This window comes from Parus major, chromosome Z (assembly GCF_001522545.3).
Source record: "Parus major isolate Abel chromosome Z, Parus_major1.1, whole genome shotgun sequence".
Lineage (NCBI taxonomy): Eukaryota > Metazoa > Chordata > Aves > Passeriformes > Paridae > Parus > Parus major.
This window is the reverse complement of record NC_031799.1, coordinates 51,418,221-51,444,948: the sequence shown is the minus strand read 5'-3', so window position 1 is coordinate 51,444,948 and position 26,728 is coordinate 51,418,221. Positions and strand designations below refer to the sequence as shown.

Below are 26,728 nucleotides of genomic sequence, written 5' to 3'. Positions count from 1 at the left end.
AATTACCAGGATCCCCTTACTACCCTTTTTGTGAATGGGTGTCACATTGGCCAGCTTCCAGTCATCTGGAACGTCACCAGTGAGCCAGGACTGTTGGTAAATGATGGAAAGCAGCTTCACAAGCTCATCTGCCAGCTCCCTCATCACCCTGGGATGGATCCCATCTGCTCCCATAGATTTATGAATATCCAAGTGTCTCAGCAGTTCTCTGACTGCCTCCTCTGGGATAACAGTGTTGTGACATGCCCTGGGCAGACAAAGAGGTACTTTTAGATAAGCATTGTCCCACCCCAAGCCCCTTGTGAAAGGCGGCCCAGGAGTTCTGGTTGGGTTTGAGTCCCTGGCGGTTTCTCCCTTGGTGTGCTTCTACTGGTCCCTGACCCTGAACTCCACCCTCAAGGGTGGAGACCCTCAAGAGTTCTGTCCCTCAAAAACCCCTGCTCGGCCGCTGTTCAGGGCTCTCTGTTCTGGATCTGAGTTTGTTCCCATGTTGAATAAATGGTTTCATGAACGGGAGCCCATCTCATTGGTGTTCCATGCTGGTCCCCAGAACCCTGTGGCTTCTCTGGATGAGATCCTGAGGTTGCGGACTGCAACATAACAGGGGGACCATTCTGCTCCCTGACACCATCTACCAATCCAGGAGGACAGCTGTCCTGAGGACAAGCCATCTTCCCACTAAAGACTGAGGCAAAGAAGGCATTAAGCACTTCTGCCTTCTCCCCATCTGCAGTTACTAGGTTCCCTCCCACATTCAGTAGAGAATAAAGGTTGATCTTAACCTTCCTTTTGCCGTTAATATATTTGTAAAAATCTCTTTATTATCCTTCACATAAGTTGCTAAATTAAGTTTAAACTGAGCTTTGGCCTCCCTAATTTTTTTCCTACATGTCCTAGCAACCCATTTAAACACTTCCTATGAGATCTGACCCTCCTTCCAAAGATGATACATCCTCTTTTAATCTTAAGTTCCTTCAAAACCTTGCTACCCATCCAGGCTGGATGTCTGCTTCATCAACTCATCTTTCAGCACACAGGGACAGTCTCTTCTTGTGCCCTCAAGATTTTTGTTTTGAAGCATGCCCACCTTTCCTGGCCTTTGTTTTTAAGGGCTGCTTCCCAAGGAACTCTCTGAATAAATCTCCGAAATAGGCCAAAATCTGCCCTCTGGAAGTCCAGTGTAAAAGTCTTATTGGTGCTCCTCCTGATTTCACCAAATATTGACAATTCTATCATTTCATGATCACTGTGCCCTAAGTTACCTCCAACTACCACATCTCCCACCATTCCATCTCTATTTGCAAACAACAGGTCTAACATACTCCCTCCCTTGGCAGGCTCACCAGCTGCGACAAAAAGTTGTCCTCCACACACTCTAAGAACTTCCTGGACTGGCACTTTTCTGCTGTATTAAGTTCTCAGCAGATGTCTGGCAGGTCAAATTCATCTAGAAGAACAAGGGCTGGGGATCTGAAACATTCTCCAGCTGCTTATAGAATAAGTTGTCCACCTCTTCTTCCTGGCTGGGTGGATAACAGACTTCCAGTAGGATGTCAGCCATGTTGGCCTTCCCCTTAATTCTTACCCATAGGCATTCAACTTCATTGTCAATAGTTTCAATACCCATGGCATTGAAAGCCTCTCTAATATAAAGGCCCTCCCTTTATATACCTCTCCACCTCCCTTTCCTATCTCTTCTGAAGAGCTTGTAGCCATCCAGAGCAGCCAGCACTCCAGCTGTGTGAGTTGTCCCACCACATTTCCATGTTGCAGTTTATATTCATTCAGAATTATATGCAATTTAACACAGCTTTTGTTTATGTAATGGGATACACAGCTCCTTCTACTCCAAGATGATGACAACAGCCAGCCTAAAAAGCAGAATTTTATTGCCTGAAGGAAAAGCATGGCAAGATTTGTGATGCAGTGTTCAAGAAGAGCCTCCTTTTAAACTGAAGATTTTGTAATGGGTTTCCAAATGACATGCTATAAATGCTTTATTTTACATTTTTTAATTTGCTTATGCTAAACAAGAAGGATTTTCAGGAAAGAGTATTCTGACACATCAGAGATTATACACCATTCCTTTAAAGGGTTAAACTTCTTCCTGTTTATACATGTTATAACATGTTATATTGACGTGCAACTCCTCCCAAAGCAAAGGGATCATTTGATTTGAGGCATGACCATGTTTTTCTAGAGATGTTCAAAGTTACTACTGTGATCAACATTCACCACAGTTGTAGAGAAATGAAGAATTAATAAGTCCCAACTTTTCTTCACCTGAGTTTCCTTGCTGACGACTCTTCTTCCTTGCCCTTCTGTTTCTTCCTTCTCTATTTTCCTTTCTTGATCCCCAAACAAGGACCAATGTCCACTAATTAATTTGTCTTACCAGGGTTAACTGTATAAAGAGGAGCACAACAGCTAGGCCTGTCTGCCTCTTTTAAAAACTGCAGCTTTTTAGAATCACTTACATCCTCAGTCCTGGAACGACATCACAAAGAATTGTACCAGGTAGCATCATTAGTTTGGACACTGGGCTGCTCTTCACTCACCACTCACCCTGCTTCTCAGCAGTTAACAGCTGCAAGCAAGGTGTCTAGAAAAAATGGTTTGCGAATCATCCAAGGGATAATTAAAAGGAGGAAAAAATTAGCACATATGGCATTTCTAAAGGCAGAATGAGAAATAACAAAATGAAACAAAACAAAAACCAATAAAAGAACAGAAATAGGAGGGCAGGTGCTCAGTCAGCTGTTAATGCAAAGAGAACAGTTGACAATAATACAAGTATGTGGGAACGGCAGCAGTGTTTGCTCCCCACAGTATTAATCAACAAGGCTTGAAAGCAAAGAGAAAACTCCCTGAGATTGTCTGCTGATTTGGGTACAGGCACACACACACCCCTACAGAAATATACACACTCTCTCTCACATACACACACACACACACTGCCTTTACCAGGAAAACAATCCAGGTAACTAAATTCTACATTTGAACATTACAACTTTCCAGACACAAATTTGTTCAGTTTAACAAATGTCAAACACTTTGTGAGTCTTTGAAAAGTACAAATGGAAGAACAGACAGCATACTTGGTTAGAATATTGTCTATCTCATAGAATCCATGTGTATAATACTAAGGCACACTATTTTAAGACAAATTAATCTATTATTATAGATGTTGACAAGATCTATACAGATCTATACACTCTCAAAAATGTAATTTATTTCTTCCTGATCCAGTAAAGGTGGCTGCAGCAAATTTTAAGAAGTTGTTAATTGCCTTCAATATTTCTTCATATATGTGGTAGTCCAAGCTAATGAATTACTGTGACATTTAGCACCATATACACCTTATGTGTGTTCTTACCAATATAAACAATTCCACTGTAACTAAATCAACAGTTTAGGCCTGAAGAGTGAGGAGGCTATGGACTTCTAGCATTTTATGTAAGAGAAAGCAAATGAAATCAAATGCCCTGCAGCATACAGAAGGTTTGACTACCAGATCCCTTTATCACCCTTGCTGTACGGGTCATTTGCTCAGAAGTGCCTGTTACATACACCACCAAAACCTTAATATTAAAAAAATCTAATATCCTGCAGTAAAAGCATGTCTACATAGGCATCTTCAACTAAGTAATAAAAAAATGAATTGATTTCCTTTTCTTATCCTTACATCCAGTTAAAGAAGAAAAAGGCCTTTATTTCATGAAAATTATTTAGTGCCTTAAAAAAAACCCTGCATATAAAACTGAAGTAGACATTGTGACTGATTTTTGGCTACAAAGAGGTCAGTGTTGGCCCCATGTGTATGCAGTATTTAAATTATTTATTTACAGCAGTCCTTAACAATTGATTTTATTTAGGTACAATCAAAGCTCTACCTGCTACTTAATCCAGCTTGATTCAAATAAGTATTTGAACCACAACAGCATAAAAAGTCTCAGACTGCTGCTTTAAGACTAAGGTTTATTCTCTTAGTCAGACCAGATCACTTAATCTGATACCCTCATCTATACAGTTGTTATTTGACATTCCCAAAGCAAACTATGTAGTAGTTCAATGAACAAACCTCTCTGGAATTAATTCCAAATATTGCTGCTGTGTTCAAACACAATCTGCACAGCAGTGATTTAAAGGAAAAAGAGGGAAATAAACAAATAGAAAAGAAAAAGGGGCAGGACAAGAACAAGTTGTGCCAGGGGAGGTTATTCCCTGAAAAAGCGATTAGACTTTGGAATGAGCTGCCCAGCACAGGAAGGTGGTGGAGTCTGTGTCCATGAAGGTCTTAAGCAATGAGTGGATGCGGCACTTCATGCCATGGTCTGGTTAACAGGGTGGTGTCGGGTCACAGGCTGGACTCCATGACCTCGGATGTCTTTTCCAACCTGATTCTGTTTCCCCTTCCCTTCCATTTGCAGGTTTTTTTTACTATTTAACCGCGATGCTGCGTGGAGTCCCCACAGTGGCCCCAGAGAGAAACCCTCGTGCTTGCTCCCGTCCCCAGGCAGATGTCCACGGCGGGAGCACACAGGCAAACGCTGCCTTACTGCTGAACGCAACACTGTGGAGCCTGCCTGCGCCTCCACACGCACAACCCCGACCCTTCCGGGCCCGGAAAATGCGAGGGGAGGGCACGGGAAGAGGGAAAGGCGCGGGCGGTGTGAGGGGAGGGCACGGGAAGAAGGGAGGGCACGGGAAGAGGGAAAGGCACGGGGAGAAGGGAGGGGGCGGGCGGTGTGAGGGCAGGCGCGAGCGCCGTCGCGCTGTGCGAGCGTCACGAGCAGGGGGCGGAGGCGGCGTGGCCGCGCTGCGGGAAGGGCGAGCGCGGAAGACGGAGCCGGAGCCCCGCGCCCTCGGGCAGGTGGGTGGCGGGCGGGACTGCAGGGGCTCGAGCCAGGCCGGCCGGGCTGAGGCGGAGCATCGCCGCCGGGTCGGGGAGAGCCGGGTCGGCCATCCTTCCATTGTGGGCGGGAGGGAAAAAGCGAGCGGGAGAGCCCATTCTCGAGCCGTGCAGGGGGGACGAGGGCAGCGGCGGGAGTGGGTTACGCCATCCGCGGCTCTCGGAGAGACCCGTCCCGACCGCTGTCACTGCGTTTAATTAATACTGTCATTGAGTTATTAATTCACCGCAGCGGTGCTGCTCAGGGACCCACAGGTTCAGGGCTTAGCAATGACCCGGTCTCCTGTGAAAGTGTGACCGACTAATGCTTCACGTTTCCTGCAGGATTCAGCGTTCCCATCCCTCGGCTCCGCCTGGCTGAGCCAGAGCTCTTCACCACCGCACTTAAAGCCTGGCACCTTGATGGAAACAGATGTTGATGGTGGTCCGAGGTGACGTATGACCGAGGAGCAGGCCTCCTTTTTTGTTTTGTCACCGCTGCAGACAACTTCGGCTGGCTTTGTATCTGGGATTTAAATTGCCTCTTATCAGACAAACAGTTTTTCTTGAGTTAGAGCCTAAACTGGGTTCTTCCAAGGCTTCAGCTTTTAATTACTACAGAGGTTTAATGTGATTCCTAAGTGTAGTCTGACATACTTTGTCAGGTAGTTCAGTTGGGAAAATGGCTGTATGACTAATTATATACGTTATTTTTACTAGAATAGAAATTACAAGAAATTACTAATACTTCTACTAATAGAAATTACTAGAATCTGAAAAATCTGAACAACCCTTGGTATTTCAAGCCGAAAGTTTCAGGCAGAACAATATAAACTGTATAATACATTTTAAGCAACACACATGGCCGTGTTCAGCTTGTGCTTTCGAACTGTTTGTAAAGTCTCTAACAGATTGAATTCCAAGCTCTTCTTTTAAAGGAGTATGTTTATCTTATATTGTGCCTGTTTTGCAGATATTTGTGGAGGTTAAAAGATTTGAACTCCAGCTGAATAAAACAAGGGCTAAACATTGAAGGATGGCAGCAAATCCTTCAGGACAAGGTAGGTTTTAATCTAAGTATTCAAGGAAAGAGACTATGCAAAATATCAGTGAAGTCAGTGTAATTGTAAGTTTATTTTTATGACTGAATAAAGATTGTTAATTTTATTTTAAGATGAAGAAAGGGAAGAGAGGTGGGGCTTAAAGCAGCAGAATGGCAGCAGTTCTTCTGGGACAAGGTACACACACATTTAATGGCTGAAAAAGATTATTGATGGCTGGGAAGCTCTGAATTACTGAGCACAATGTTGTGCTAAGCATTAGGACCATGTCTGTGGTACAGTGATCATTTCCTGGAACTTATTTCAGACACTTACAACACTTGACACTGAACATGACTTGCAGCTATTGCACTCAACATCAGAGGACAGTCAGAAGTCAAATACATTCCATGCTGTGCTGGGAACAGCAAGACACAGACAGTAGTATCTGTCCCAGGCAGCAAGTGACCAGGCCTAGGAGAAAAAGCCAATTAAAACCGTAGTGGTAATTGCGATGAACTGTTCCTTTATACCAAGAAGCATCTCAATTGCATCATTAAAATAATAAAAATCTTAGTAATGGTCCATCTATCCACGCAGTGCATGTGCTTTAGAGGGGGCTGAGGGTCTGGGGATGTCACCCAGTAAATTTGAAGTCGGATCTTAAATCGCCCTCTAGAGGTGTTTTATGGAAACCTTAGGGGAACTCAAAGGCATTTCTTATATGGAAGAGCTGGGGAAAAAGCATCTCAGGGATGGTTCTTCCCTTACTTGGTTATGAGAAATTAATTCTGGGTTCAGTTTCCCAGCAAGTGGACACTTTCTGCAGATGTGTGTTTGTGTCCTTACCTCAAGCAGTTCTGCAAACCTGGGTGTTGCTGGATGGTACTTCAGGTGGTGTCACATGACTCGTGTGGGTCCAAAACAGATTTTACTTGCTACTTGATGAAAATGAGGTGGTTTCTGGAATGCTTACTGAGATTTTGCGAGGTGTTGAGAGAGGAGTACTGCAGATTGCAGAGCTGTCTGTTTGCAGATTTTGACTCTGAGAAAGTTTTTGGTACATAAAACATGATAAATATTGGGGTTTTTTCTGTGAATACCGAATCAGCATCATTGCAAGGAATAGAATGTTGTCATAGAGAGTTAAAAGCTGCTTTTTCTTAAATATGTTGGTTTACTGAGAGATGGGATTTTAGTGCCAGAATACCTTCCCTCCTGACTCCATTGTATTATAATTTCGTAGAGTCTTGGAATCATCTATGTTTGAAATATCCTTTACAGACTCATTAAAGGAACAGTATAGTTATCATATGAAAATTTTTTGCACTAAGCAGACTAGAAACACTATGAAATTTAATTACCAAATAAGCCTATAAATAGTACTAAAAATTAGAAAGGAACAGGCTCATATAAACAACATCTCGGGGCTTCTGTGTCGCCTAGATGCAGTCTAGTAGTAAAAAGGACTGTGACAAACACTGCATTTTTAGCTGGCCTCGTGGCATATGTATTACTGTTCAAGCAATCAATTCTCTTGGACAAAAGGAATAGAAGTTTACTGAAATGTTCATGGGAAGGGTTATGTGTGGTACCACTTATTCTTCTACACAGGTAGACTATGATGGGAATGTTTTGCACTGAAGTACTGCTTTTCTTTTGATTGGTATCAGGTATTTTCTTAGGAATAAATTTGAGTTTTCCATTGATTACAGACTTGGACTATAAAAGTTAAGATTTTGTGAACCAGACTTTTATTAATTGGCCTCTTAGAAAAGCTCTCTTGGTGGTGATTTGCATATGAGTGCAGAAAAACAAGAATTGAATGAAAAGCCTTATTTCAGTCCATTAGTATCAGACAGAACTGGTAGCACGAGACTGACTGTGGCATTTTAAAGCAGTGGAAGCCTTCCCTGCATGCTGTGCATTGCCCACCATATGAGCTCATTGACCAGAGTGAGACACTTTGAGGGGTGGAAGTCAGCTTCTTAATTACAGCAAATACTTCCAGATGCTCAGGAATACACCGCTTCTACCAAAGTACTTCAGAGTACTTGGGCAACATGCACTCATTAGGCTGCTCTTGTATAATGCCTCTGCTTGTGTGCAGCAAAGCCAAAGCATATGTTGTGTGTAACTGAATTAACCACTCTGTGAGTCCTCCTAGAGGAAGCTCTCTGACATGAAAGAAATGCAACTCAGGATAGAATTCTCCTTTTGGTCCTCAAAGGTGGGAAAAATGCAAATTCTGTTTCAGACAGGGCTGAACCTTTCAGAAGATAAGTGCTCTTGTATGTTGGAAGAAGAAGTTTTTGAAATATGAACAGAATTCTAAGTTTCAGGCTGTAACAGTTCTAGAGTCTCTTTATATCCTGAAAGTTGTTTATGTTTTTGTCCTAAATGTATGTGGAGGCATTCAGTCTATGCAGCTAGAGTTGGCTCTTACATTCACCAAGTCTGAAAAGGAAGATTGTGCTGCTCTGCATTGAATTACATTATCATCTATGTACTTTGCTCTTCCCCATCTGAGTCTGATCTTTGTGTAAGCATAGTTACTGGAGAACTTTGAAGCCATAAAGCTGTCAATTACTTATATTTAGCTATGTATGTGGCTGTTTTCTGGAGGCACAGACAAAATACTAGTGTATTTTTAAGTAATTCAATTTACTGAATAACCACTACACCTTTTGTTTCATTGTAACACAAAGTGTATGAAAACATATCCAAATGTAAATTGTTACTGAGAGTATTGGCGTGCAGCAGACTATTAGATGATGTTTTGAGATGCCAGTCATCATAAGCAGAAGAGAACCCAAAACAGAATTACTCCATTTTTTTTCCCACAAGTAGCTTGTGTTTATTAAGGTGTTTAGATTCTACTTTTTAAAAGGGTGCTGCCTTATTTCATGAATGCTGCCATTTATAGAAACATACACTTCAGTAAAGAAATTGCTTTAAATCCTTTCTGAATTGAGCAGGCAGGACAAAATGCAGTGCCTTTCAACATTCAGATCTTTGAGCTGACATACAGCTTTGAAAACATTTTCTGAGTATAAAAGTAGATCGTGGACACAAAGTAATGGAGGGCTCTTCGGTGCTGTTACACTACTACAGACAAATGATAAATAGTGCATCTTGGAAAAAGACTTAAATGTGCTGTGAATATGAAGCAACAACTTACGGAAGGATGAAGGAAACAGATCAAGGAAAATATAATCAACGAAAAGCAAAAAATTAAAAATAGATAAAGGTAATGCTGTTGCTTGCCATGCAGAGTTAGTTAGAAGAACTAACTAACATAGGTAATGGTTAGATAGGGTTGTAGGTGAGATGTTGAGATTAGGGTAAAGAGAGAGGCTTGCTGTGTGTTCTTAAAGCTGCCAGTTTCAGCAGCAAGGTTTCAGCTTTCTTTGAATTTCTGCCTTTCATGTGCAGAAAATAGGAGCAAGTAATCTTTCTGGTCCTGCACAGATAAAATGCTTGATGTCAGAAACAGAGATGTCAGTAAGGTTTAAATTTTAAATGTCCTGAATCTGCTACGTTAGAGAGTAATCTGAGGTTCTAGGTGCTCAGTTTGACATCTGACACTGCCGTTAATCTATTTAGCTGCCTTGAACAGGTCATTTTGTGTCAGGACTTACGTCAGCAAAGTAGGGAAAAATACTAATAAACTGCAATATTTGAACTGTTTGAACTCAAAAATTAGTGCAACTCAGCCCAGTGAAGGGAAGTCTAAATTTTAAGTTCTATTAGGAAGTTCCTGTGTTTGAAAATCTGCACACACTTTCATAGATGAGAATCTGGTCTGTACTAAGGATGGCTTTTGATTTTTGCATGTCCACATTTTTAGTACTAGAAAGCAGAACAGACAAATCTGCAGATGAAAAATTAGTCTTATTTATAATTGAAGCAGGAAGCTTCTCTTTCAAGTTGGTCTTTATGAAAGCATTTAGGGTTCCTTGATAGGGAAGAATCTAAAATAAAGTCTTCCTTATGTATTGCCAGATATGGTTGATTACTTTGGAAGAATGGCAGAACTTCTCTGTAAGATGGATTTCTCATGTTCCACCCCTTCCATTGTTAGCCTTTAAATGAACAGGCTTTACTTTGCATGTTTAAGGAGTTTACCTACAGGAACTTCACTTTGCTCAGCTGAGGAATACTAACGTGTAATGTTGAATATGCTCTTCCATTGTCTTAAACAGGCTTTTTTCTCCTTACCAATAACAAATTCTCATAAACAACTGACTTTTTCAGCACTACAGGTTGCTGATGGGCACTGTCTAAATTCTAGTGGAAAATACTGCTTAAAAAAAACCTGGCCAACAAACAATCAAAACAAAAAACACACCACAAAACTCTCAGTAGAAGTAAAAGAGAAGAAAAAATAATTGGGTTTCTTCTGAATACCTTTAGAGTTTCTTCCACAAGATACTGTAACAAGACTCAAAATAGAAGAGTCTTCTACAGTTTCTGATCACAGTTTAAAAACAGCATTTAAAATGTCTCAGGCTTTTCTGAATCATACCATCTGCTTCATGATAAATTTAAGCATATTTAATATTTATATTTTTAGATCACAAACTTACATTAAAAAGTGGTCTCCTTTTTCTTCCCTTTATCATATCTTCTGAAATCCAAGCATGCATTTAAATTTATGCAGTTCAGGATAAGCAAGCAGTATTAGAAGGGTGCTGAGTAAAATGACAGGTATAAAGGTTTTTAGATTAAAACTGTGTAGAATGAGCATGCAAACATGGTTGTTTTAGATCAGACCCTCGAGAGGTGATTCAGTCATCCTATCCACACGTTATCTCCAGAATCTACAAGAAAGTAAAGTCTGGGCTAGCTGCAGCTCAGAAATATTAGATCCTAGCTTGTTGGCAAGATTTTTCAGCCTTTGTACATTAGCTCCGTTTTAAGGTTTCAGATTCTTTGCAAGTGCAAGATCTTCAAAAACAAAAAGAGATGGTGTACAATACCCAAAGAGCAGAGAAAGATCAAAGGCCTGAATCAATACTCTTCAAAGATCTAACAGAGTTTAAGTGGAGCTAATGCCACATAGGAAGAGGTTAGTGGGCAGAAAAACACCAGTTAATTAAATGTAACTGAAAATCTTATTAACAAATGTCGAAATTATTGTGGGTGATCTTACATAAAACCATAGTACAATATAATCAAAAGGCTGTGCTCCTTTCAAGAACTCTTGAGACACTGAAGTTTATGGGTATGCATTTTAGGCATGGTAGACGACAAAGGTGTGAGTTGACAGCAAGGCAGTACAGATGCAAATTGTTATTTAGAGTTGAAGGTTTCTTTCTGGTAATTGTCTCCTTCATGAAGCCACGCAGATGAAAGGTATACTGGATTATGTAATTGTGCATCAGTCCAAGGTCTGTCAAAGAGGATGAACTTTGAGTGCAGCTACTGAAAATAAATGATTTTACCTTGACATGCTAATACTCTCCCTAAGAGTTACCATGTGTGGCCTTCCTAATAGCTTCTGGGCTAGTGCTGTCATGAAGATGGTTCTCAGGGCAGGGGCACAGCACACAGCAATTCCCAGTGGGAATCATGGACTTTTTGTGTGGAGAAAATAAAGGAGAATTTGACTTTTATGTATTTTTTTAAATTATTATTATGTTTCTGTGGCTTGTTATTTATAGAACAGCAGCAAATCAGAGATTCAAAAAGGGTGTATTTCTGACATGAGGAGTATTCTTGGTGGCAGAGAGGCATGTAAGAGTCAGCTCCGGAGTTGTTGCCCTCAGCTGTGCTGTTCAGGCAACAGCAGGGACTTGTGCATCTGGTTTGTTTGATGGCTGCAGTGTGATCCTTTATTGTGTGAGTCCCATGTAGGTACAGGAGTTTTGCCATGTTTGCATTTAGAAGGCAACTTTGAAAAATACATAGATGGCAACTATTTTGGGCATTTTTGAATTTTTGAAATTCTCTCAAGTCACCCTACTTCTGGACCCCTTCTCTAGTATTCAAGGCCTCTTTGGAAGAATGATGAAAGCAAGTGAAGGCTATATTCTTATATTGTGTACAGACAGTTTATTAGTTTAATTTTACTTCTCTATTGCAGCATTTGATTATACTCAGAATAAGGGTAGTGTGTATAGCACACAGTATATTTAAACTTTTCTTCATAAATTGGATGAAAGATGTTTATATAAACAAGTGTGCAAGCTTAGTCATTTGTTCATTCTTACCTGTTATACATGTAATGCTTGTGTTACAGTTTGAGTTCACTAACATGAGAAATTAAGGCCTGTGCATATATTATTCTATTGTTATTGTTGAGTTGAACTACATTTTCAGTGACTACATTTTATATTTAGAACCTGGTAAGTTTACTTCTTTTTTTTGGAAGGTAGCTATTTGATTGTAAACCTTGATTGTAGCTCCAGAGCTGGCTTGGGAAGGGATAGGATCTAACTTGAGTTAAAAGCCTCAAATTTAAAATGTATCAATATGCATGGTAGCTTATGGAAGCTATTGCATGCTGAAAAATGAAGCCTATTTAATAATAGTCTTTTCAAATGGGTACAAAGCTTTGAAAATCAGTGTATTCATTGTAGAATAATTTTCTACAGGGACTTCTAATTCCACAGGGAATTAGAGTTGGGCCATAGAAGTCAAATAAATATCTCTAATATTTTTCTGTCATTCTCACCAGGTTTCCAGAATAAAAATAGGGTTGCAATCCTGGCAGAACTAGACAAGGAGAAGAGAAAGTTACTTATGCAAAACCAGTCTTCCACAAATCACCCTGGAGCCAGGTATTTTATGTTCTTAGACCTGTTTGGACATCACGGATTACAACAAGGAAAAAAACCAAACAGCTAGTGAGCTGTAAACTTTTATATAAATACTTAACAGAAGCGTTTTCTGACCATCCGTAACAAGGCAGAGAGACATTGCTCTTTAGGAACGTACTAATATTTAGAATTGTTTACATAGCATGAATTTTAGCCTATATCATTTAAAATTGAGAATGAGAGTAGCAGATCTGCTTACTCAGCTGTATTAAAATCTACCATAAAGAAAAATCAGAAAGCAGACACTGAAAAACATTTCATTATTAAGCTGAAACGCTCTGGGGAATGGGAGTAGCAGACCATTAGGTTCAGGATTCTCTGTGCTTAGAGAAGAGCAATTACAGCAGGAGTGAGTTATTCTTGAAACTCCCTATGTGCAAGACAGGGCCAATTTATATTAGAGCAGATAATCTGGTAAAAGATGCTGTTTTGTAGGGATGATTCTACACCATAAAGTGTAATAATCTAATCTGAGTTGAAGGGCTGTTACTGGGATTTCTCCCATACAAGACAAGAAGATCGGATTTTTGTCATAAATCAGTAACTAGAAAATCACATGATAATTTATGTGGAGAAATTGAGGTCCTTAAACTTTGTGGTTAGTGTGAAGTGAGTGCAGTGCCACATTCTAGACACAGTGTAACCCGCAACACCTGTACAAGAGCCAGATATTCTTACTACAGTCTGAGTGCTGCCTGTGTCTTTTTTGCAAAGAGATTGCACTTTTAATTCCTTCATAATGTCAAAAACATGCAGAATACTTGAAATTGTCTGATGTAGACTTCTGAGTGAGGTAAGAAGCTATTATTTATAACTGTATATGGTTATTATTTGAGCAAAATTGTTGGAAAGAAAATCAGAATATGTACAACTCCTGACTCCTGGTAACAGTGTTTCTGTGCTTCATTATAAGTCTGACAGAGCTTCAGAAAGTGCTTGTTTACTCCCTTTTTTCTTTAAGGAAATATAATCGGTGTTCTATTGAGCAGAATTGGAATTTTCTGGTTTTGAAGGTGGACATGAGTGGAACCTACAATGCAGCAGTCAGACTCTGCTTTGGCATGGTGGGCTGACGTGTGATTTTTGAGAAGCTGACAGTTTTTTGATGTTGTACCAGAGGTCTCAGACCACAGCGTTGTCAGAATTGAGACCATAAAAATTGTGCAAACTTGACCAGAAGAGCTTGATGTACCTGAATCACAGCAGTGGCAGGGATGGCACAAGGGTGAATGAGTTAATTGCTTTCTGACCTTGGCATGTGAAAATCCTGTATCCAAGAACAGAAGACCTCTTTTGAAAAATGTCAGCTTATGGTGGAGCCTTAAGTTTATCTATAGAAATCTTATTGAAAAATTAGAGGGTACAGATTAAATGCAAATTAAATACCTCCAAAATCACTGAAAATACTGTGTTTCAAATAAACTGAGCAGTACTCTTCTCCAGCAGTGAAACTTATCTTAATACATGCTGTAAGCAAAAATTTTTCTTAATTGTTTAGATTTTGTTATGCATTTAAGCGTAGATTTGGCTGCAAATCTTTTCATGAACATGGGTGCTTCTTAAAACTGATTTACCAAATCAGCTGTTGACATTGAAACTGCTGGTAAAATTCAGTTGATTAAACTGTTTGGAATCCTTGCCATTTGTAGTCTTGTCTCTGTGATTGGTAAGAACAGGGTTTTCAGTAGCAGCCTCCAGTGACAATTACAGTGGTAGTTGAGAATTGTCTTGTGATAAAGTTCTAATGACAACCCTCACCTGATGTCCATGTTACTTGTATAGAGTTGGGGTGCTTTTTATGTCTTCTTTTTGGTTTAAGAACGTAGACATGTCCTAAGGTATAAAAGACAAGAAAAAACATAAATAAATTTTAATTTGAAACCTTATGCTGCACTGAGGTAGATAAGCTAGATCAGTTTTAGGTACTTCCAAGCTGTCATCAAGGGGTCATTATTTCAGTTAGGAATCATTATGAAGCTCCTTTATCATAAGTAGTGAATTGGTTTCCCCCACTGAAAGCCTGTTCTTATACTGAAGTCTGCAGAGCTCTTGTTGGTGTTTAGAACAGTCACTCAATGACTGAGTAGTGGTGAAAGCACAAAGCTGCTTTAGAAATTCCTTGCATTGTCTTAACACTGCACCCCAGTGGTTTCATTGACTTCAGTGGGACTTAACCCATGGGCAAAATCCACAATAGGCTTCAGGTTAAGTTTGGCAGGAATTGTTTATGATGGCTCAAATGATACATCTGTGGTCACTCCATCTACCCTTTTTCTCTTATATTTACAAATAATAATTCCAAACAGTAACTGATAATTGTCAAGCCATGAGTGAAATGGAGAGTTCAGGAAGTCACAGTATCCACGGCTAGAATGGCAAGAGCATGTTTTGGCTGTGGTCTGTTTCATACCATCTTGTTCTTTATTGCAGCATTGCACTTGCAAGATCACCTCTGAATAAGGATTTCCGTGATCATGCTGAGCAACAGCACATTGCAGCACAACAGAAGGCTGCACTGCAGGTGAGCTGATACAGTCAGAGTTCAGTTTGGCTCTGTTTAAGATGTGCATCCCTTCAGAAAGCAGTCTTGCTCCTACAGAAATTGAAAAGCCCCTTTTAGAGATTAGGTATCTCACATTTCTGTATTTGTCATAAGTGAAGTCCCTTTTGTTAAGATGAAACATGTCCTTGGGCATGGAGAGCTCCACCCAGCCCCACAGCCATCTCTTTGTGTCTCTGTTGAGCTCCCTCCTGTTTGTATCTCAGACTGAGCTCAGATAGCTCCCCTTGGCTTGTTGGCCGTGCTGGTGCTGCTCACTGTGCCAGTTAGCCTTGATCATTCCAAGGGCTCATGGCAGGCTCAGGCTTAATTTGAGATCCAGCAGGGCTCTTCCCCAGTGGTAGATGGAGGGAATATGCAGAACACCTTTACTTGCTGGAGTCCAGCCTTTGAGCTGGTAAAGGGTATATAGGATATCACAATGGAGTTCCAGAGCCATACAGCAGCTGCCTCCCTCAGGTGAACAAGTATATCCACATCCCATGAGCAGAATCCTGGCGTCCCATGTTTGGGAGCGTGTCTGGTGGCACTCCATATAGCAACTGTCATCAGCAAAGACTTGCAGGCTGATTAAGGAAGTGGAAGTGGAAACATGGGGTCTAGGCAAAGAAGAGCAATCAGGAGTTGATTTGCTCCACCTCCATGGGGTTGGCCAAAAAGAGCAGGAGAGAATGTCCCAAATTAATTGTCATGATGGGCCCTGTTTTGATGTGGCTGATCTAAAATGCTGGGTTTGAATTTGACTATCAGAATTAAAGAGCATATTGGGATAAAGAAGTAATTAATGCTGCAGAACCCATGAAGTCTTAAGTCATGTCAGTGCTGTAAGGAGTAATGCTTTAATAAATGCTTTTCTCTTTCCAGCATGCACATGCACACTCCTCAGGATACTTCATAACTCAAGACTCTGCATTTGGGAATCTTATTCTTCCTGTGTTACCTCGACTTGAGGCAGAATGAGGAATGTTGTTTGTCTCAGAAATTCAAGATCTGATTTATCCATAGCAGGAGCTGTCTGACCTTTTAATTTCTTTATGTATCTTAAAACCTACTTTTTTCTGGGTTTTTGCAAATGCCATACAGGAGTGTGAGCTCTAGTGATGGGGAAGTAGTGTTGAAAATTTTTTATCCTGTATTTCTGTTCCTCTGTCAGGTCAAAGTCAAATGCAAGACTTTCCTTGGAGTTGAAGTACACGGGGTTTGCTCTTCCGTGTTTCAGTGCTTCCTTTAAATAAATGTCCAAACCAGAGTCACCAAGAGATGCACAATCTGTCAGCATTTGTGTTTATTATGTAGAGGTGTGATTTTTGTAATGAATAATGAAAATTATTTCTGTCCATCAAAACAGACACGAATTTGTCTAATGCATCAGCCAGTCTTCCTCCCCACCCTCTCCTATGCAGGAACATTTCTAGTGTACTGTTTGCCATTGTAGTGTCATCTGGTCTCAAGTCCTTAGTTACAGTGCGCCTGCCTCTTACCTTGTTTTGTGAAACATGAAAATGTATTAAAGTGGGGAAAAAAGCAAACTTTTCTAATAGTCTTTGTACAGACAAAAATTCAAAAGTTCTCTGGACATTTCAGATGGAAAGTGCTGTCTGCACAGACAATTCCATATAAAAGGTCAAATTTTTCTAGTCATGCCTTTTTTCCAGACTCACTGTCTTATTTTTGTTCACTTTTTGCTTTGGTGTTTTAATGTGTGGTAAACAATTCCAGCGTCTTGCTGAAAGAAGATCTGTTGATCTTAAGGTGAATTATTTTGGAACTGTGATTGTGCTACCAGGATAAAGTAACATAAGAGTGAAAAATAGTCCTTACATAGACTATTGTATATCTCCATAGCTTTGCTTATACAGTTATGCTGCTACATTGATTGCTTTGCCTATGGAGACAAGTTCTAGAAAACAGAAAAGAACAGGAAAACTTACATGAGAATGGTAAATCAGAAGGTATCTGTTAAACTGGTGCCCAACTGAAGCAGCTCTGTCCTTTGCAGAAACTTAGCTGTCCCATTTTCCAGAAGTTTCCAGGACTGTAGTTGGCATTTCCTTTGGGGCATCTAGGGTATTCTGTTTCTATATGCAGGGGATTGAACCCAAAAAGCACTACTGAACTATCTCTTCATATTTCACTGTTAATATTTGCAGTAATCATGAATATAGAACAATTACCAAGAGATGGGTGAAGGTATGAGGAAAATGCCACTGCTTTCATATACCTCAGCTGAGTACAGGCCTTTGCAGAAACTGGAGCATACTGAAACATTTTCAGGAAGGAGGATCTTCTGGACCCAGCCTCATAGAGCTTAAAGATGTGCAGTTTTAACAAGAACTATTCATACCATATGCTTTTTTTTCTGGGTTCTGATGTGATGAGTCACGGGAACGATGGCGGTTTTTGTGGGCAGTGGAGAAAAAAGTCACTTCTATTTTCAGTGGTTGGCTCTGTGTAGCTTTTTAAATACCAAAAGTGCATATGAAATTACCATATGAAATTGTCCTGACTATTCATTATTCTGCAGTGGGAGCTGCATATCTTAGATGCTGTGAAGAAAAAGATGTGCAAATTTCAGTGTACAGGAGGCAGCTATGAATCTGCCCAACCTGGAAACATATAAAGGCAAAGGTGTTAAAGCAAATGCAGCAGAAAGCGTGGATTCTTATATTTCAGTTGAATTTAACATTAAAGGAGCTCTATGCTAATAATTTGAACTACAGAATCTGTCAGTTCAGTTTTACAGACTGCAGGTGATCCAGGCAATGCAACAATAATCATCCTTCTCCACTGGAAAGTTACAGTTGCTCCTCTGAAGGAGTTAACACTTGTTGGCTGTGTTGTTTTCACCTTGGGTATTGCTTTTGGAAATTCAGGGCCTGAGCTCAAGAATGAAGGTATTTGAATGGGGAGGAGGGGGAATGAACACAGCTGTTGTGATACTTTTAAGTTACAATGTCTCACATTATTCCTTGGAGTTGTGAGGGTCTTGATGATACATGTAGATAGGATTCACTGTCAAATACACAAGTTATATATTTGGAAGCACCTATCTTAGAAATGACAGACTCTAGCAATTACTGCCAGATGTATCAGTTTGTCTTGCCACTCTTTCTTTCCTACTGTTATTCAGTATTGGACACATTAGTCTATCCCTATACAGTAACTTCAGCAAAACCCTTTCCCCTCTTGGAATCGCATGTTCAAATTCAAATCATTACTAGTTAAAATACATGTGAACCGGGAAGTGCCTGGGATGTCCTGCTTCTGGCAGTAACCAAGTTGTTGACATGAAAACTGAATCCTTGTAATGTAGTGCTGACCTGTGTACCTCAACACACGTGACTCAAGTAATTTTATTTCATTTGCTTCAGTAGACATTGGCCCTTCCTCTCGCCAGAAGTTGGTGTAGAGTCTGTTAGAGCTGAATGGTGGGGTGTAAGTAGCTCACAGATTGGGCTAACACTCCATGAGATCACATTTTCTAGGTGATGGCAGAGTTGTAATCTCTCAAGAAGAGTTGAAGTAAAGAGGTCAAAGATGTACTGAAGCACTAAAAGAACTGAACCACAGATTGTTTCTTAGCTCTGTCATCTTTTTCTTCCACTAGACAATTCTCTTCAAATCTTTGTTTTCTAAAGTCACCCACCATTTCTCCACCACTATATGCTCTGGAAAATGCTCTGGTTTAAGTTAGGAAGCTTGGCCTGTAAAATCATGTGTGATTGCCTACCATGTGTGCTTTTACTCTCCCTTTTTCCTTAGTATTTTCATTCTGCTGAGCTTCTAGAAGCACTGATACGAAACTGATCAATAGTAGCTGATGTTTTATTGGACTTTATATCAGAACACAAAATACTCCATGAAACACAGTAATGGAAAGAAATTACACCCCCTGGTGTGGCTTGCCTAAATCTTCCTAATTGCTTTGATGTGCTCAGTCAGGAGGTCAGAATTGGTAAATGCTGCTTTTCCTTTCATGTGCTTTCAGCAGTGGACAATCCAGCTGTAATTTTCTGTCCTGTGGACAGATGTGGGTAGCACTGTTCATGGACAAGGATCCCTGTCTGAGGTACACACTTTGGATGGCTCTAGGCTCTTACTAAATCACCTTTGTAACTTAAAGGCTAGAGGTCACTTACTGTCTTCCTGCATAGCAGTCAAGTTAGTGCTCCAACCAAGCCTTGGAGAAATGAATGAAGAGACCAGGCTTTTCCCAGCCTCTTTATAGAAGAGGAAAATGTCAATTATCAGCCAGTTTACAGGGAACGTGAACTGATGAAATGCAGACAATGGCATCTTAAGAGTGCACAGCTTTTTATGGCTTCTCTCAGAGAATCTGCAGTGTTGTAGGGGCAGAGCACAAGGGCTGAAGTGGGGAATGGGCCTAAAACAGTGTGGTATGCAGTCACAGACAGGAGCAGGCAGTGACTATCTCACTTAAGTGTATCCTCTTAAGCATTGTGGTAGCTAATTCATTCAAAATCAGGAGAACAGCTGAGAAAGCAACCGGATGATTCCTGTTGGTGAAATTTACAGCAGTGACAATTCCTCCTGACAAATCAGCTTAAATAGCAGGCCTTTTTCAAGGACAGACAGTCAGTCCTGCTGAAACTGAAGCTGATTCCCTTGTTTTGGGGAACATACGGTAACCAAAAACCACATGAATCCTAAAGGAAAAGTTAATAGAAGGCAGCTGGTCTGCTGAGTGGTCTGTGTGCACAGCCACCTCTGAAGGAGGAGGTGGAGAATGTGGGAGGGATTGTCTGACACCCAGCTGGAAAATTGCACCCATCCAGAACTCTGTGTGCTTGATTTATGTTTTGCTAACACACAGGGAAAATTCTATAGCACCTGCCAGTAACACCCTTGTGTCTGGAAAGCCTGGTAATCAGTGCGTTCTGAAACACTTTTGGAGGGCTAAAATACAGAGCTTTCTGTAGTGAATGGTAACTTTGACAGCTAGTCAGTGAAGTAGTTTTCACATGCTGTTAGGTTAATAGCTTGCTCAGTGAGTTTCTGCATTTATTGGAAGTACAGAGCTCGCCTCAGGCATTTTACAATAAGAACAACACTCTTCTGTTGCCTAGTTTTTGTTCTTCATAGAAGGAACCAAATGATACATGTTTTTTGGGAAATGAGTTTTACATTCCTTCCCTAAATACAGTTTTTTTAGAGAGAAAGTTTAATGTATTAAATAGAGAAAGCTTGATTATTTCAGTGAGACATTATGAAAAAATCTGTTAAACTACTGGTGAGGAAATTACTTTCCTCAGCTATTCCACTCTTCCAGGTTCATTCTGGCATTGAATTATGAAAGGTGGTGACATAGTTCTCAACCTGTTCTCATTAAGGTCTCTTACCTGCATACTTTGGTGTCAGTGGATGCTTCTTCTTTCATGAAGATTTTGTAGGTAAGGTCCAAAGGTTGTTTAAAATCTACCTAGAAAGTACAAATCACAAGCTCACATGCCACCTTCATTATGCACATACATTGCACGTATGAAGGTTGGCTTGAAGCTGCTCCATTCTAAGCATAGCCTGCTTCCCTGGACTTTGAGGTTTGCAAAGGCTGACCTTTTCCCTCTGAGCTGGGCCTTTGTATATGTCCCAGTCTCCCACTCACACACAGATTGGTTTTGTCAGATTCAGGCCTAATCACTTTCAGTTTCATACCTTGAGCTGGTCAGTTTGCCCTGTCAGCAAACATGCCTACTTAACCTGTCGGTTTGGATAGACTGTCTTTTTATGATGGGTTTGCTCATCACCTGACACAGCAGCATCCTTATGTAAGACAGGCTCCTGAGCACAGGAAGTCATTTATAGGCACAAATACCTGCTGGTTCAGCTTTTGGCAGTGATCTTTATTTCAGCTAAGTATTGCTAAAGTAAACACAAAAAAAATATTTCCATTTATAGAAATATCCCCCATGTTCCTTTGTACCTTATTCCACTGATAAACTCAGAGGCAGAGATTCAGAGATGTCTCTACAGTTCCTGATCCCTGCAGTAAATAAGAAGGAAGTGTGAGTCCAGCAGCACTCACCACAGCTTTCTGGTGGTGCAGACATATGTTAAGGATAGCTGGTGACATTCAACCAAGAGTGGAAAGTCTAAAACTTAATAAATTTTTTCTTATCCAAAATCCCACATCAGTCATACCCTCCATGTCTTAAGTCAGCAAATTGGTTCCCTAAGCATGGGTGAAGACAACTCAGTACAGCAACAGAGCCCTAAAGCAGACAGGAAGCATGGTGATTCTTGTTTCCTTATTACTTTTTAGCCTTTCCACACTAGTGTGATGTGTGCTTCTAGCTGGTCTGTTTATTATAACCTTTTTGTCCTTTTTAAGTCTTGTCAGCATTTTCTTAAGACTTCCTCCATTTTTTCCTCTTGACACATTCATCTCTCTCAGTTACACTGTGTTGCTACTCCAGTTCCATTTCTTCCTTCCCTCCCGTTAGTGTTCTTTCCTTGCAATATCCCTTACCTCAGCTACTTTGGTTATGCCACAGCAAGTGTGAAGCTCTATTTCAGTACTAAACAAAACATAATTGCATTTTTTGACAGATGCAAACAAGACTAGGACCAGAAAGTTACTTTTGGGAACCCTCGGAGTATGTTCAGCTGAGAAAGATCATGACTATAGGATAGCTCAGTATCACCCTAAAGTACTCAGATTCATTGATGAGGAAGCTGGGGAGTTTTTTGCAGCATTTAACAGTTATATTATTATTGAAGAGTGACATAGATTGTGAAGAGTCTAGCAAGCTGAGTCAAATGAAATGCTGGCTGATTCCAGCCTGAACAGAAGCCTGATGACATAAGTGAGGGATGCTACCTGAGGGTAAAGACCAGGTAAGCAACAACAGCACCTATTGTTGTTGTGTAAAGCACACACCAAAATATCTCAGTCCAGAGCTCTGTAAGGGGACAGGTTAAGGCAAGGGGATGTAAGGAAGGCTCCCCTGCTCTAATCCAGAGACCACCTGCATCCTGCATTGGTAAATATGTGGTTAGTTTGCCACATCCTCAGGCTCTGATCCAGTGGAAGGCAACTAATTGGCACAGTCCTCCCAGAAACTTATTTTTGCCACTGGACAGTAAGGGTTAGAGAAAAGAGGTAAAGCGGATGAGTGGTGACTGGAAAAAGGTTTCTTTCATGGGCCATGGGGCTAGATAAAAGATGAGATAAAAGTGCTGTCTTGGAACATGGGTTTGTGCTGTTCATGTGGGAGCAGCTCAATCCAATGAGAGCTGTGGTGAGTTCTTAGTCTCTGCTCCTCTGAAAGAGCCTCACACTCCAGCTCTGTGCTGGGAAGTGCAAAAGTCACCTTACATACAAGATGAGCTGAGTGAGGCTCTAGTTCTCACTTTCCAAGGGATGCCTTGGGACTTCAAAATAGTCTTACTCTCTGCTGGTGCTTCTCAGACTGAGAAGGCAACCAGAAACCCCAGAGGTTCACCACACAGGAGCAGTTTGTGTGCTGCTCTGTCCAGGCCTGGAATGTGAACCTGACCTCCATAGCACAGGAAAGTGCCTGGATTCATGCTTGCAAAGGCAATGCTCTCAGTCTGATGGGAGTTCCTTCCCTTGGGATAAATGGTGGAAAAATACTTGGAACCCAAGCAGACCCACAGTTTCACATAGGCCCTGGCCCTCAAGGTAATGAGGCTGGTTTTGTCCAAACCAATGAATTCAGTGTCTGTCTACAGAGGATCAGTTCCAAAGAGGGAGGTTGAGAAAGATGTGTCAGGAAAATGCCTATTCTGTTCTGGTGAATATTTTTGTGCATGATCAGGACAAGCATATTGCCAAACTGGAGGAGGCTTAATCTCCTCTCAGTATTCACACCCAAAAAGAATTCATACAGGGGACTTTTCCCCTCACTCAGAGGACATAAATCTCCATTAGACAGGAATTCACTGCCTCCCAATGTGTGTTCAGTATGCATTGTGCATTCCATATAAATACACCATTGTAGATTCATGTAGATATGTCAGTGTAGATTTCTTGCTTGCTTTTGATACAACAATGAAAGCCAATGCTGGGTCTCCTTCCCCCTCCCTGACACTTATCTATGTTTTTCTTTTCTGTCAACTCTTTTCTAGAATATTGGTTTCAAGTGGCAGGAGATCTACCTATGGGATTTCCTAATGCATACAGTATAGTGAAAATTACAGGCTTCTCTTTGACAATCAAATTCATTTCAGAAATATCCCCATAAGTCATATTTGCAGTGAGTAACAAAATACACCTTGCAGATCCCTATAAATATGACAGCTTTTCAGAAAGCAAGACAATTTTCTTGAAGAACAAAGCAAAACACTGAATCACAGCTAGGGCTCTTACTGGTCTGACATATAATGCATTATTTACCAGCAAGTGTTAGCTTTCCTGCATCTCATAATGTTGATAATTCACATAATGGGTGGGAATTGTGTCATTAATTCTTTACATTAGGACTGGATTTGGAACTGAAAATAATTCAAAACTCAGATGAAGGAGCAAGGATCTTAGTGATTCCAGTTGACTTATGGATTCCAGTTGCAACTATATTTGTTGAGATATTTCCATCTCATTAGTAGTCAGATGATGATCAAAAATTTTGCCATAGTGTTCTGCTTATTCTGACATGGCAGGGGAGAGGTGAAATGCAGAACTAGAGCAATCTAGTCTGTATAGTGGGCATGGTAAACCTCACCAAATCCTTCCACAGTGCTGCAGTACAGTAGATGAAAAAACCCAGCCATACCTTTCCATCAGAACAGAAGCCGGTTGCACATCATCAAATATTGCTCCTCACTCTGTGCTAAGTCTTCCAGGTCATCTTTGTGACTTTAAAGCTCATCATACCTCCAGCTGAAATGAAGTTTTCCTCTCAAGAGAAAGTGGACCAAGCCATAGCTGTAGAAGCTCAGGTCAATTATTTTTATACTGGATCACCAATTTTTGAAAATGATATAATTTGGGTGTCAGACCAAGCATTTGACTTCTGATATAAAAGCCTTTTCTAAAATGTCTCAAAACCTCATCAGCCCCAAACTGTTGGTTTTTGATTTGAGTGGTCACCATTTATCCATGACTGACTGAAAAGGCTGTCCTTTGGGGATGCTATTTTTTGCCTGCTACTAATTTGTTAATTAATTTCATCTGTTTGTTCATTAATTGGTAAACCAGTAGTAGTTTATAGCAGTGCCTACAGATCCAGTGTAAATGATCAGGTATTGAAAAATAATGTATTTACAATACACCGAACAAGCGTACAAAGTTGTGAACCATTAAAAAACATTCACAAGAAAGTAATTTTTGTACAGTGGCTCTGAAAGCATAAGCACTTAAGCTTCATGGATTCTAGGTCCCCAAAACTCAGTCTCCTTTCTCCTAGCTATGCTTGCTAGGGAGGAAAATCCATCATATACATTAGTGAGGAAAAAGCTCTCCTGCAGCTCTTTTCTTGGAAGACCCGGTAGAAGAAGGAGACCACTGCTCCCCTGGTCTTCATAAGAAAATTATATTCATCTCTAAAATGAGGCCACAGCATATTCCACCTTCCTCTGTCCTGTCATTCCACTTTTTTCTCTTGTTTGAAAGCAGTTCAACTTACATCATCAGAGAGATTTCTTTGGATGCTGGATGCTGAGTGCAGACAGAGGGCAGAGTTGCTCTGTCTTAGGTGCTAAGATGGAAAAACTTTCACAGTGCTTCACCAGCCTGGGGATGACAGCTCTGAGGGAGCAGATCCCCACCCTTGGCTCCTCATACCAGACATTCCTCAAGCCTCTGACCCACTTCCAGACCACCAGGTAGAGGGGTGACTTGGCCCTGATATGCACGTCTACTTGTAGAGAAGGCACTGTGGGTAGGGCTTGTGCTCATAGGATATCTGGCTAGAACAGTCTATTCTGCCTGTTTTCTGGCTTCCTGCTACCATTCTGGCAAAAAATGACCTGTTCTGGGAGCCTCTGAGCAATTCAGTGTCATCAAACTCCATGCCTGCCTGCTCCTGCAAGGTTTGCATGTTCAGATATTGGCTGCAGTATTTCCACCTGTGGAGAGCAGGGTTATGGGGCTGTCACCTCCCAGGCATCCTGTCCTCCACACCTCTTCCTCATCAACAAGGAGGAAGGAGACATTGTGAGAGCAGTCACCAGAATGCCAGCCTTACTCAAGATCTTAGGCTTATTCTTCAGCTTTCTTATGGAAGAGCTGAAGGTGTTGATGAAGGTGGTGGAGAAAGCAGCCTTGAGGGTCTGGTCCAATCCTTGTTGGATAGTGCAGAATGATGTGGCTACAGAGTCAGACCTATCTGTTTTCTTCATGGTGATGTAGAAGTCCTCCAGGGGACTCACCTTCACTGCTGGGATCTGAAGTAAGAGGAAGAGGAGAGCTATGTCAAGGTACTTTTGGAAAGGAAATGCATCACATGTGGGGAAAACGTGTTAAGGGCTTCTCTGTGCTCTCTCTGAAGAACCCCGAAACACCTTCTGTGCTTCCCCAGAAATCTGTTTCTTGGCAGCCTTAGAGTTTTGGGAAGAGGCTGCAGTGAACCACTGTGGTGTAAGGGGTGTTCAAACAAATCAGATTCATTTCACTTGCCACTCTTGCACGAGCTGTAGAAATCCAGATTCAGAAGAAAGGAGCCAAATTCCTGGGGTTTTTTTTAAGTGAATGAAGGTTCCAGTTGCACTGAAGTGTGACTGTGTGCAAATGTGTGTAACCTACCACTTGTGTGTAATACTCTGTACTTCTACAGCAATGTGGTACTTATGGAAATTATACTTTTCAGGTGAAGGAGGAGTAAGAGGGGGAAAAGGAAAAGCAGTAGCAACTTCTTTTAGCCATGAGATGTCACTATTGCAATCAGACTACCAGTTTGGCTGCTTTTGCCTGCCAATACCTTAGATAAACCTAACAGAGAAATTTAGTTGTAAAAATGTGAGCAGGGTTTTTATACTTTGGATCCTAGCCAAAGTCCTTACTTTTGGGGTGATGTTTTTGATGTTTCTGGGAGCTCATTTTTGGAGAAAAGTTCTCAAATGCTCGAGATTATACTGGCTATCTCTAGAAGCAGAAACCATACCTTAGGGTAACAGCAGGAAATTTTGTCACACAGAGCATGAGACTAAGGTTGTGCACAAGCGTTATATACAAGGAAACCTTTAGCATTGTCCTGGGTTTCAAAGCTACTGGCTCAACCATGAAGGAAACAGGGTATAAATTATAAAAGGTTACAGTTTTATTGAGAGAAACTTGTAAAATCCCCAACAACACAAGGACATAAAGAAGGCTGAAAATCCTTCTCTTTTAAACTTTATGATTGCTTCATTTCACCAGAAGGGCTGGCTCCCAGCACTGAAAAAACACAGTATTCTGCTAAGTTTCCTGACTTTAGTGATGTCCATGTAATCTCTG

At 40.8% G+C, this 26,728-nt stretch overlaps 1 protein-coding gene across 1 annotated transcript; it reads left to right on the top strand.

Moving 5' to 3' along the window:
• Nucleotides 1-4,761: 4,761 nt before the first annotated feature.
• Nucleotides 4,762-16,956, top strand: INIP (INTS3 and NABP interacting protein). Its single transcript, XM_015653018.2, has 6 exons — nucleotides 4,762-4,873; nucleotides 5,237-5,343; nucleotides 5,865-5,952; nucleotides 12,614-12,716; nucleotides 15,186-15,276; nucleotides 16,180-16,956. The coding sequence occupies exons 3-6, from the start codon at nucleotides 5,928-5,930 to the stop codon at nucleotides 16,273-16,275; spliced, it is 315 nt and encodes a 104-aa protein (XP_015508504.1). The 5' UTR covers nucleotides 4,762-4,873; nucleotides 5,237-5,343; nucleotides 5,865-5,927; the 3' UTR covers nucleotides 16,276-16,956.
• Nucleotides 16,957-26,728: the final 9,772 nt, after the last annotated feature.